The 13,930-nt window shown below is 43.4% G+C and overlaps 1 protein-coding gene across 1 annotated transcript in view; it reads left to right on the top strand.

The window, feature by feature from the left end:
* The window catches only part of LOC121535303 (cadherin-2-like), a 106,545-nt gene that overhangs the window by 89,382 nt on the left and 3,233 nt on the right, over positions 1–13,930 (top strand). Inside the window, exons 10-15 of the mRNA XM_045205879.1 lie at positions 2,700–2,953; positions 3,360–3,502; positions 4,340–4,573; positions 5,549–5,782; positions 6,305–6,444; positions 11,658–11,822. Of these exons, the coding sequence (XP_045061814.1) occupies positions 2,700–2,953; positions 3,360–3,502; positions 4,340–4,573; positions 5,549–5,782; positions 6,305–6,444; positions 11,658–11,822 (1,170 nt within the window). The remainder of the gene's footprint in view (positions 1–2,699; positions 2,954–3,359; positions 3,503–4,339; positions 4,574–5,548; positions 5,783–6,304; positions 6,445–11,657; positions 11,823–13,930) is intronic.

Genomic DNA, 13,930 nt, shown 5'->3' with positions numbered 1-13,930 from the left:
GTGTCCCCCTGCTTAAGCCAGTACATGTCCAGGCCCGTCTGAAGTGCATTTGGATGATCCAGAAGAGGATTGGGAGAATGTCATATGGTCAGATGAAACCAAAATATAAATTTTTGGTAAAAACTCAACTCGTCATGTTTGGAGGACAAAGAATGCTGAGTTGCATCCAAAGAACACCATACCTACTGTGAAGCATGGGGTTGGAAACATCATGCTTTGGGGCTGTTTTTCTGCAAAGGGACCAGGACGACTGATCCGTGTAAAGGAAAGAATGAATGGGGCCATGTATCGTGAGATTTTGAGTGAAACCCTCCTTCCATCAGCAAGGGCATTGAAGATGAAACGTTGCTGGGTCTTTCAGCATGACAATGATCCCAAACACACCGCCCGGGCAACAAAGGAGTGGCTTCGTAAGAAGCATTTCAAGGTCCTGGAGTGGCCTAGCCAGTCTCCAGATCTCAACCCCATAGAAAATCTTTGGAGGGAGTTGAAAGTCTGTGTTGCCCAGCGACAGCCCCAAAACATCACTGCTCTAGAGGAGATCTGCATGGAGGAATGGGCCAAAATACCAGCAACAGTGTGTGAAAACCTTGTGAAGACTTACAGAAAACGTTTGACCTGTGTCATTGCCAACAAAGGGTATATAACAAAGTATTGAGAAACTTTTGTTATTGACCAAATACTTATTTTCCACCATCATATGCCAATAAATTCATTAAAAATCCTACAATGTGATTTTCTGGATTTTTTTTCTCATTTTGTCTGTCATAGTTGACGTGTACCTATGATGAAAATTACAGGCCTCTCTCATCTTTTTAAGTGGGAGAACTTGCACAATTGGTGGCTGACTAAATACTTTTTTTCCCCACTGTATCATGAATATGACAGCTCTTAAAGATAAAATTAATAGTTTATAATGCCTTCTATGTTTGTAAGCTATAGATAACTCCTATAGCTTACAAACATAGAAGGCATTATAAACTATTAATTTTATCTTTAAGAGCTGTCATATTCATGATAGAGAAAGCAAACGTGCATGTCAACTGTTTTATTTAACTCTCTGTCTGTGTGTGTGTGTGTGTGTTTGTTTGTAGCAATTGAAGACTGATTGGTCAACAGTTGTAGAACTAACTACAGTAGCTCCTAGCTGACTTCTCCTGGGCTCTTTGTCTTATGGCATTAGAAAAATAAGAATAATATTTTATTGATAAGAAAAACAGAATAAATACTTTATACAGTGAGGGAAAAAAGTATCTGATCCCCTGCTGATTTTGTACGTTTGCCCACTGACAAAGACATGATCAGTCTATAATTTTAATGGTAGGTTTATTTGAACAGTGAGAGACAGAATAACAACAAAAAAATCAAGAAAAATGCATGTCAAAAATGTTATAAATTGATTTGCATTTTAATGAGGGAAATAAGTATTTCACCCCTCTGCAAAACATGACTTAGTACTTGGTGGCAAAACCCTTGTTGGCAATCACAGAGGTCAGATGTTTCTTATAGTTAGCCACCAGGTTTGCACACAACTCAAGAGGGATTTTGTCCCGCTCCTCTTTGCAGATCTTCTCCAAGTCATTAAGGTTTCGAGGCTGACGTTTGGCAACTCGAACCTTCAGCTCCCAACCCCATGCTGGAATACCCATCCATGACCCATTTTCAATGCCCTGGCTGAGGGAAGGAGGTTCTCACCCAAGATTTGATCGTTCCTTTGATGCGGTGAAGTTGTCCTGTCCCCTTAGCAGAAAAACACCCCAAAAGCATAATGTTTCCACCTCCATGTTTGACGGTGGGGATGGTGTTCTTGGGGTCATAGGCAGCATTCCTCCTCCTCCAAACACGGCGAGTTGAGTTCTCCTCTGAATCATTCAGATGTTCATTGGCAAATTTCAGACGGGCCTGTATATGTGCTTTCTTGAGCAGGGGGACCTTGCGGGCGCTGCAGGATTTCAGTCGTTCACGGCGTGGTGTGTTGCCAATTGTTTTCTTGGTGACTATGGTCCCAGCTGCCTTGAGATCATTGACAAGATCCTCCTGTGTAGTTCTGGGCTGATTCCTCTCCGTTCTCATGATCATTGCAACTCCACGAGGTGAGATCTTGCATGGAGCCCCAGGCCGAGGGAGATTCTTCCATTTGCGAATAATCGCACCAACTGTTGTCACCTTCTCACCAAGCTGCTTGGCGAAAGTCTTGTAACCCATTCCAGCCTTGTGTAGGTCTACAATCTTGTCCCTGACATCCTTGGAGAGCTCTTTGGTCTTGGCTATGGTGGAGAGTTTGGAATCTGATTGATTGATTGCTTCTGTGGACAGGTGTCTTTTATACAGGTAACAAGCTGAGATTAGGAGCACTCCCTTTAAGAGTGTGCTCCTAATCTCAGCTCGTTACCTGTTTAAAAGACACCTGGGAGCCAGAAATCTTTCTGATTGAGAGGGGGTCAAATACTTATTTCCCCCATTAAAATGCAAATCTATTTATAACATTTTTGATATGCGTTTTTATGGATTATTTTGTTGTTATTCTGTCTCTCACTGTTCAAATAAACCTCCCATTAAAATGATAGACTGATCATTTCTTTGTCAGTGGGCAAACGTACAAAATCAGCAGGGGATCAAATACTTTTCTCCCTCACTGTACATCCATTCTCTTACACTCAATGGAACATACTTACATACTGTTGGTTTCCTCCCTACAGCCAATCGACTATGAGATCAGCAGGACATACGTTTTGACGGTGGTAGCAGTGAACGAGGTGTCCCTCGCCCGGGGCATCCACTCCCCTCGCCAGTCCACCGCCACGGTCTCCATCAGGGTCATCGATGTCAACGAGAGCCCCTACTTTGAACCCAACCCCAAACTCATCAAACTGGAGGAGGGGATGCAACCAGAATCAGCACTGACCACCTTCACAGCACAGGACCCTGATAGATTCATGCAGCAGACCATTAGGTAATAATGACACTAAATAGCTGTATTCATGCAGAATTGTCCATACAGTTTGCTCAAAGCACTGACTGGCATTACGTCAATGAAAACACTCCCTTTTATTGAACATTCAACACTTTCAACCTTAAATGTACACGTCTGCATGAGAGAAAAACGAACATGTAAGGTTGTCTTGTATCTTCTTATAAGCTTTCCTCGTCCTCTGTAAATGTACACACTGAAGAAGGCTGTAAAGCTGAAATGTCTGTGCAGTGAAAATACCAAAAAAAATGGAATAAGGAAGTAAGCTTTATGCAACATCTTTTTGAGTGCGGACACTTTACACATTTTTGTTTGTCTGAAATACGCACCAACCAAGCTTATGGGAGAGTGCAGTGGTTCTCTTTTGACTCGTCCTTTGTATTCTCAGATACACCAGGCTCTCAGACCCAGCCAACTGGCTGAGAATCGACCCTAACACCGGGCGCATCACAACTATCGCCGTCCTGGACCGTGAGTCGCCCTACGTGAAGGACAACATGTACAGCGCCACCTTCCTTGCCTCTGACAGCGGTACGTAGCCTAGCCACCAGGCTCTAATATCTGCTTCCCACAAGTAGCCTAGAATATTGTTTTTAGCAGGCAAAAATGTCAACCACAGCTACCTTGTTCAAGGTTAACATTGTCCCTGACATCAATGTAGCAAACTCCACCCTGTTGAAGGAAATGTTTCCGAGCCAGCCCAGACTTAACAGCCACACTGTGGATGTGTTCACCTCTCTCCTCTCTCCTTCCCTGACTGGATTTACCTCTGTTCAGGTTTAGCCTGTTCCACGGAGCACATCACAGGCCAATAGGCTTAAAAACTCACCCAATATAGAGGTTTCTCAGCATTAATAGGTTAGAATTGGATGACTAGCTCCTTTGAGCGTGGCCTGAATGGCAAAAAAGCCTCTTAGCCCCATGAATACATAAAGGAGTTGAGGCTCTGGGGCTAAGGCAGCGACAGTGGGCTCTTCTCTGTCTGTCTGCTTTAGTATTCTCACCCCGTGGCCTCCCCCTTCGTCAGGAAGACACATTCTCTTCAGATCACACACACACCCAGACCCTCTGCCCTCCCCCCACCACCGTCCCCGTCCCCCCTGTCTGGAGGGTCCTGTCTCTGCAGGGTGACTGTTGCTGCTCCTCTATGCCTTAGTTTAGCACCAAGCACCAGGCTCAGGATAAGGACTTTATGCATTACCACAGCGCAGTGAGACATCATGCATTAAAATGAGGCAGATCACTTCATTATATATTTCCCCTTATCGTTATGTGGATTTGTTAAAATCAATATTTTTATTAATGTACGTGTGTGTGTGTGTGTGTGTGCGTGTGTCCCTGTCTGTCTGTGTGTGTTGTCCCGTCCAGGCGTCCCCCCGGCGAGCGGTACAGGCACCCTGCAGATCTTCCTGCTGGACATCAATGACAACGCGCCCCACGTCTACCCCCAAGAGACTGAGGTGTGTGAGAAACCTGAGCCCAACGGCATCAACATCACAGCGCTGGACGGAGACCTCAACCCCAACGCCGGACCCTTCGCATTCGAGCTGGCCAACAGGCCCTCAGACGTAAGGAGAAACTGGACCATCACACGGCTCAGTGGTAAGACACAAGAACAACAAAATCAGGGCTAATCAATATACCTGGGCCTGTGGGTCGGCAGTACTTCTGGTTTTCATTCTTCCCATGTAATCAGTGACCGATTTAGACCTGGGTCACCAGGAGCCATTCTGGCCAATAACTGACATTCATCAATCAACTGCCAGTGAGAATGGAGAACCACCAGTACTGTGTGGCCCTGGTCATTTGGATGGTGATAATAACACTGTAGGGTTTGGGACTGTATGTGCTTGGCACTAGCTTAGAGGCAGTACAGTATAGGCTTCATGTCCATGGGGTGACGTGGTTTCTGGCTTTCGATAGGACAAGGTGCAGTGACCTATAACAATAGACAATGCTCTCAGTTCCTCACATGGCCTTAATGAAGACAATGTACTATAAAATAGATTAATAGCAGGCCTTCGCTTCATCAAGCAGCTCACTAATTGATTATGCTAATTATGCCAACACAAAAAAGGAGGAATTACTCATTTGTTGTGCGTTGCTAGTGCTTAGATGTTGTGAATGTAAACCACAGTGAATAAATATCTTAACAGTATAACAACCAAATGGATTATAGGAACTGGGGAGGTTTAGCCTAAGCGGCATTATCAAAAGGTCTTCAGTGGGTTTATAAAATATAAATATAAATCCTGACCATATTTTGGATTAGATATGCTGACAACTTCCAGGTATAGTAATTTATGCTGTTCTGTTCAGCTTTTTCCCAGTAGTAATAAGTTGGTTATCTAATTTGTACACTCAATACAAATGGCAAGTTCGGAGATGGACTTATCTGTTTAGAAAAAGTTGCACTTGGATTTTTTATGTAGAGATTAAGGTTAGTGTTGTTTTGTGTTATTGAGTGATTAGTAATTGAGTTAAATGTTTATATTTCTCTCTCTTTCCCTTCCTTTACGTCTCCCTCCCTCTCTCATTCCCTCTCCCCCTCCCTCCCCCACTCCCTCCCACCCCCAGGTGACTTTGCCCAGTTGAGCCTGAAGATTGGCTTCCTGGAAAGCGGCATCTACGAGATCCCCATCATAATCACTGACTCTGGCAACCTGCCCATGTCCAACACCTCCTACCTGCGGGTCAAGGTGTGTCAGTGTGACCACAATGGGGACTGCACCGACCAGCAGCACATTGTCGCTGCAGGGCTGGGCACGGGCGCCATCATCGCCATCCTGCTCTGCATCATCATCCTGCTCAGTGAGTGTCCCACTGCCGTTCTGCCTCAGCGCACGTATGCACACAAATACACACACACACACCAGACACCAGTGTCCCCATCACCCCGCCCACCACACACATACAAAACAAGATAAATGCCATCCCTTGCCATCCCCAAACACTGCTGCAGGGATTATGAAGGGAGCTAAATGTCATGCCCAAGAGATACCAGTAGATTATTTCAGGATTACCCAAAAGATAAATAGACCTGATCAGTCTCGTGGCAAGTTCTAAATTCTGGATTGAATTACATGTGTATGCAAAATATCTTATGTTTTGTAATATGGGATAATTTGCTCTCTTTTTATTTCTCTCTCACTCACTCTCTTTCTCTCTCTCTCGCTCTCTCTTTCTCTCGCTCTCTTTATCTCTCTCTCTCTCGCTTTCTCTTTCTCTTTCTCTCGCTCTCTTTATCTCTCTCTCTCGCTCTCGCTTTCTCTTTCTCTCGCTCTCTTTATCTCTCTCTCCCTCCCTGCCTCCCTTTCCCTTCCTCCTCTGTAGTTCTTGTGTTGTTGTTTGTTGTATGGATGAAGCGTCGTGATAAGGAGCGTCAGGCCAAGCAGCTGCTTATTGACCCGGAGGACGATGTCAGAGACAACATCCTGAAGTATGACGAGGAGGGAGGAGGAGAAGAGGACCAGGTAGAGTAACACACACACACAAACAAACACACACACTCCCATATAATAACACAAGCACGCATGCGCACACACACACATGAACGCAGGCATGCACACACACACACATATATACAAACATACACTCACGCACACACGCAGGCGCACACACACACACTCACTCACACATTCACACACACACACAAACAGAAAAACACACATATACACACACACACACAAGACATCAGATGTTTTGCAATACTAACCCACACTTGTTGTAATAAACTCCAGTTAACACAAGGGAATGATTTAGTAAATGTCTGGTAATATCATTCACAAATGGAGTGTGTTCTTGCCATGGGCCCATTTTGTGATGGACTCCTCACACTGGGCCAGGTAGTGTAGACTGGAGATGAGTGTTCAGGGCGGGTTATTGCAGGGATAATGTAATTGGGAGACAGACATCTGCTGCTGTGTTATAATGAAGCTCCATCTACATATCTACCATTGATTGGGCAGGAGGGAGCGTGCACACACACAGGCACACACACACACACACACACAGACACACACACAGGCACACACACACACACACACACACAGGCAAACACACACACACACACACACACACACAGGCAAACACACACACACACATAGGCACACACACACACACATAGGCACACACACACACACATATACACACACAGGAACACATACACACACAGGCACACACACACACACAGGCACACACACACACACAGGCACACACACACACACACACACACACACACACACACACACACAGGCCCACACACGAACAAGCACACACACACATACAGGCACACGTACACAGAGGCACACACGCATAAGGATGTGCACACACACACAAACAGTAATGTCTGAAGACACTGTGACATAACCCTCCTCAAAGAACGTAGAAGCAGGAAGGGTAACATATTTAATATTTATCGAAAGAAAACAAGCTTCCATTTTGAGCTAGGTGGAGGAGGAGGGCTGGACATCAGAAGGAAATGGTCTTGTCTATGGAATCTGGAAGTCAGTCCGTCTGGGTTGTATTGTGGGTAAAAAATGAACCGGACTGCCCCAGTGATGTGGACTATATAATGCCTCACCTCTGTTCTCCCTATCTCTCCCGCTGGCGAGGAAATTGAAGTGTCAGACCAGTGGCCGCTCGGCGCTCTTGAAGTATTTTATTTTAGTTGCTGACTGCCATTGCCTGGGTTTTTATTAGTCCAGGTGGCACTCATTCTACCACGTGGTGAAGTGGAGAATAATGTGGTGCACAAAGAATATCAAATTCCAGAAACTTCTGTGGAAGTTAAAGTTTTGTAAGTTGATAGATAAACTCAATCGTGATGAGTGTTCATTTAGCCCTGCCTGCACATAAATGCAGTTTCAAACTGAAGTACTTTTTTGGGGAACACTTTATTTGGATAGTCCCAAGTAGATGGTTTGTAGATGCGGAGTAACTTTGTATATGTTGAATAACTGTCAACAACATTTCAACTAATTATCCACTAACCCTAACCCTTAACCCTTAACCCTTATCCTAACCCTGAACTTAACCCTTACCCTAGCCCTAACCTTACCCTAACCCTTATTCTAAAGCTAACCCTAACCTTAGCAAGCATTTGCTTATCAACAGGTCGTTTGTTGATAGTATGACAATCTTTAGATCATCTACATGGGACTATCCAAATAAAGTGTGACCTGTTGATCGCTGTCAAGTTTTTCAAAGGACCACAGTAGAAAGCTGCATATGATATAGTCTTCCAAATACATATGGAAATTGATATTTTCGAGGCCACACAAACAAAATAGTTTGAAGATGCGTCCTTTCATTATCTGGAAAAACAGTCCTGTTATTAAATTACCACCGGACTATTTTGTCTTGACAGAACAAACCTGTTTATGCAGCCACAGCAGGTGTCCTAATTAATAATTAAATTGTCAAAAGACAAAAAAGGGTGGAAAACAATAACCTCTTAAATACTCTTAGAGGAAGGATGCAGAGTCAGTCAATAGGTGCAGCTCAGGGCCATCGTCAGCCATACCTTCGCTTTAAGCAGAATATTAAATAGATATTTTAAGTGAAAATATGGCCTCCCCTTACATGATGAGTTTGTTTATCCGATGTTGTTGTGGTTGTTAACTTTCCAGCTCCACCCATTTTAAGATCAAGTGGAGGCCAGTGTCCAACATTGGAATGTCCAGCCACAGTGTTTGTGATTCAATGTGTTGTCCGGGCGTGGCAGGGGAAACAATATGTCCGTGGGTTGGTGCTTAGTTGTGTGATGTGTGAAGAATGGTTACCTTGAGGGCATAGCGTGTTATCATTATCCAGTTGTGGCTCTGTGTCTGTAATTTGATGGTGCAGTTTTCTGTCACTAAGCCCTGACCTCTGGGATGACCCTGTAGTGTAGAAGGTAATAGAAGGGTCACAGGGAGATGGGCTGGGAGGAGGACGGCGGCAAGAGGGGACGCACACATGGTGTTCTGCTCTAGGATGTGTAACGGCCATTGTCCCCTTCCAGCCAATGCGAGGGGAAATGGTTATTCGCCATGGAATTGTTGTTTTACACGCACTGTCAATCTGTGTGTTTGGATGTTTATATTAAGATAAACATGATACATATGTTTATATTAAGATGAACATGAGCCATGTGTTTATATTAAAATAAACATGATACATGTGTTTATATGAACAACATTTTGTGTGTCTTTGTTTGTGTCTATTCATATATAGTTTTGTCAGAAAATATTCATACCTCTTCACTTCTTCCACATTTTGTTGTGTTACATTAAATAAATAAAAATTCTCACCCATATACACACTATACCCCATAATGACAAAGTTAAAACATGTTTTTAGGAATAATTGAAAATGTATTGAAAATGAAATACAGAAATATCTCATTTACATAAGTATTCACACCCATGAGTCAATACTTTGTAGAAGCACTTTTGGCAGAGAGTCTTTCTAAGTCTCTAAGAGCTTTCCAAAAAGGAAAGGAAAGGGGGGATTTGCCCATTATTATTTTCAAAATTGGTTGTTGATCATCGCTAGACAACCATTTTCAGATCTTACCATAGATTTTAAAGTAGATTCAAGTCAAAACTGTAACTCGGCCACTCAGGAACATTCACTGTCTTCTTGGTAAGCAACTCCAGTGTAGATTTGCCCTTGTATTTTAGGTTATTGTCCTGCTGAAAGCTGAATTAGTCTCGCAGTGTCTGGTGGAAAGCAGACTGAACCAGGTTTTCCTCTAGGATTTTGCCTGTGCTTAGCTCCATTCCGCTTCTTTTTTTATCCTGAAAAGCTCCCCAGTCCTTAACAATTACAAGCATACCCATAACATGATGCAGCCACCACTATGCTTGAAAATATGGAGAGTGGTACTCGGTAATGTGTTGTATTGGATTTGCCTGCCCCAAACATAACACTTTGTATTCAGGACAAAAAGTGAATTGCTTTGGAGTATTGCTTTAGTGCCTTCTTCAAACAGGATGCATGTTTTGGAATATATTTATTCTGTACAGGCTTCCTTATTTTCCCTCTGTCAATTAGGTTAGTATTGTGGAATAACTACAATGTTGTTGATCCATCCTCGGTTTTCTCCTATCACAGCCATTAAACTCTGTAACCGTTTTAGTCACCATTGGCCTCATGGTGAAATCCCTGAGCGGATTCCTTTCTCTCCGGCAACTGAGTTAGGAAGGACGCCTGTATCTTTGTAGTGACTGGGTGTATTGATACACCATCCAAAGTGTAATTAATAACTTCAATAACTTGTATTTTTTACCCATCTACCAATGGGTGTCCTTCTTTGCGAGGCATTGGAAAACCTTTCTGGTCTTTGTGGTTGAATCTGTGTTTGACATTCACTGCTCGACTGAGGGACCTTACAGATAATTGTATGTGTGGGGTACATAGATGAGGTAGTCATTCAAAAATCATGTTAAACACTATTATTTCACGCAGAGTGAGTCTATGCATCTTGTTATGTGACTTGTTAAGCAAATGTTTACTCCTGAACTTATTTAGGTTTGCCATAACATAAGGGTTGAATACTTTTTTCAGCTTTTCATTTTTAATTAATTTTTAATTTGACATTAGGTGGTATTGTGTGTAGGCCAGTAAAAAAATAAATAATCTAAATGTAATCCATTTTAAATTCAGGCTGTAACACAACAACATTTTGAAAATGTCAAGGGGTGTGAATACTTTCTGAAGGCACTGTATGTGTTTGTATGGTCCATCTTTAATCATGCAAATGTTTGGGAGGATTTGCATGTGTGTGCGTTCATGCATGTGTTTGTCTGTGCGTGTGTGTGTGTGTGTGTGTGTGTGTGTGTGTGTGTGTGTGTGTGTGTGTGTGTGTGTGTGTAAATATGCATAGTTATATGTGCAAGTGAGCAGGGACAATTTTGAAGGGGGATATTAGAGATGGATGGATTACTGAAGATCTGCTGAGGGACAATCCATCATACACGCTTATTAAACACACAGCTATTCTCCCATGGCATTCTCTCCATCATATCTTCTCTGATAGCATATCAGTCCAGCTCCTCACTGCTGTCTTCTCATCCACATCACAACTCTCTCTCTCTCTCTCTCTCTCTCTCTCTCTCTCTCTCTCTCTCTCTCTCGACACTGCACAAACCAAACAAGCCAGTCAGGTTGCCTTGGCAATGTTAATAGGATAATTAATGGCTTATGCATATCCGCTATTCCATGCCTCGGGCCTGATTAGAGCAGAACAGTTTCCTGCGCACGCTTCCAGAAGAACACCTCTCTATTGCAACTGTCTTGTCGACTGATGCTCTGTTTCTTAGCCTTAACCCTGACGCTGGATCTGGTTAAAAGCAGCTAACTGTCTAAGTGGTGTTTACAAACAGTCTAAAGTCCACCCATTGATAGGTTTCTTAGCTCTAATGATACAAGGTAGCAACAGTATCAACAATGCACCGTTATGTAGACCATGTGTTTGATGTATTTGATACCATTCCACTGATTCCGGTCCAGCCATTACCATGAGCCCGTCCTCCCCAATTAAGGTGCCACCAACCTCCTGTGTTGTGTATGGATCTGAGTCTGGGTCCGGTTGGGGGGTTCTGCCCATGCCAAGCTCCTCTCCCCAGCTCTGTGAGGATATCCACTTGTCTCTGGCTCCTTGCTGAATCCCATCTGTCTCTCCTCTCCCCCTCCCTTCCAGGATTACGACCTGAGCCAGCTCCAGCAGCCCGACACGATAGAGCCTGATGCCATCAAGCCCGTGGGGATCCGGCGTATGGACGAGAGGCCGCTGCACCCCGAGCCCCAGTACCCCATAAGGTCAGCAGCCCCACACCCAGGGGACATCGGAGACTTCATCAACGAGGTAAACAAACAAACATCTAGAGTAATGCAACAGGGAGAGGAAATCGCCTCCCTCTCAAAGTCCATTGTCAATGGCAAGATCAGGAGGATTCAGATAATTATTTAATTCAATTGTCATGCAAATATTCTAAAAGCTGCATAAAAACAACTTACATTTTCCCACCAGAGATGTGTTTCCATCAGATTGACTTGTTGCAGATAAAAGGCTGTGCGTGATGATGTAGTGCACATAAAAATACCTTTTGCGGTTAAATTCCCAATGTACCGAATAAAAAATACAAGTTAAATGGGTTTCCATCGCATTTTCAACTCTATTGATGGTTTTCTCACAAGAAATGTTGCATTATAAAGTGTGTCCACTCTGGTATTGGCACATGCGCTCTAGCCAACAGCGCAGATAGAGTGCAGATAGAGTCCACGTATAGCCTACATGATGAGATTATTATTATGGACAAAAGAGCAAGATTATTTGTATTTGTCAAACGTCAACCAAGCATCAATTATCAGGTCACCAGAATAAGACCCTCAATATTTATTGGAAAGGAGCATCAAGCTCATAAATAATAATAATAATATGCCATTTAGCAGACGCTTTTATCCAAAGCGACTTACAGTCATGCGTGCATACATTTTTGTGTATGGGTGGTCCCGGGGATCGAACCCACTACCCTGGCGTTACAAGCGCCGTGCTCTACCAGCTGAGCTACAGAGGACCACATCACCTTGCACTTTCACCACCCTGTGAAGTTCATCATACTTTATTTAATCTGTAGCCTAATAAACTGCATGCTTTCCCGACAAGTCGTAGTTGGAGGACCACAAAACATCTCATCATGTGACTCCAAATGTTCTTTGATATGATGGTTATTATATCGATATTTGCGCAGAAAAGTGTTTCCACTGACATTTCTCACATTAATTAATTTGACTGACATAAAAAGATCCCACCTTGTCTAGCGTTGTTTTGTCGAAATTATTTGGAAAGTTTACCAAAAATGGTTTCTGTTTCCATCAGGCCTGTCATGACATTTTTTATCCAATATGTACTTTACTTCCATAAAAAGGTTGGATGGAAACCTGGTTATTGAGATACTCACTTTTTTTGTTCTCTGATAAAACTTCACTATTTATAATGTGTCCAATTTAAATGAGCTAAATCCACACATGTAATTATAATATTATGAGGATTCAAAGAGAGTTCACGTTTATCTTAGCCGTGCAGCATGGGATGGAGTTATAGCTTTAGACGTCACTCTGTAGATATCTAGTGGGATGAGAAAGAGAGAAGCACATTGGCTTTCCATAGAGGCACCCTGTTCTGTTCAACATGGCCTCGCTTGCCTCAGGCCACCATTGAGTCCAGCGAGGGAATTTATAATGAAAAAGACAGTCATATATTCTTCACCAGCTCCAACAGACAATACTTTCACAGTATTACAAAGGGAGTTCTCTCCCTCTCCCAGTTTTTGGCCTATTCCCATGTTTTTAGATTAGAACGTGCCCTTTCAGCTCAGCTTCCCCTACTCACGCTATATCTCTCCCATTCCCCCTCCTTCGCTCTCTCACTCTCTCAGAAAAGTCCTGAATACACGTAATGCTCTTGTCAGCTCAATTTATATAGAGTGAGTTTGAGTGTTTTGTCCAGTGTGTAAAAAAAAGTTGCGAAACTGAGCAACTTCTTGGAGCAGAGAAAAGTCTGCTGTTTTATGTGTTCTTTGTGGGCCGGAGTATCCTGACCCAGACATCCACATTACAGGCAGTACATGTCAGCCTGTTTCCCATAACACACAAACACACAAACACACACACAGGCGGTCATGGTAGATTCTATACACTACACCCTGCTGGCAGCTAGTTTATGCCTTGTTGTCATTGGGGTTGGAATCTGACCTGGCTGCCCAGGGATAGGGGGTGGAGGGGGGTGAGGGTGGGGTGATGGGTCTGGGCTCAAAGTCTGGAGTGTGCACACAACCCCATGCCTACAGAGCCTTTGGCAGTTAATTCAAAAAGGGGGAGTTCAAATTGAAGCATAGGTCTCAAATCCTCCCAAGAATTTAGCCTCTGGGAGTGGACAACAATAGTTTATTATTCAGCTTTGAGTCTGTTCCC

This window comes from Coregonus clupeaformis, chromosome 21 (genome assembly GCF_020615455.1).
Source record: "Coregonus clupeaformis isolate EN_2021a chromosome 21, ASM2061545v1, whole genome shotgun sequence".
In the NCBI taxonomy this organism is placed as follows: Eukaryota; Metazoa; Chordata; class Actinopteri; order Salmoniformes; family Salmonidae; genus Coregonus; species Coregonus clupeaformis.
Note: the sequence above shows the minus strand (reverse complement) of the source record. Positions and strands in the feature narration are given on the sequence as shown.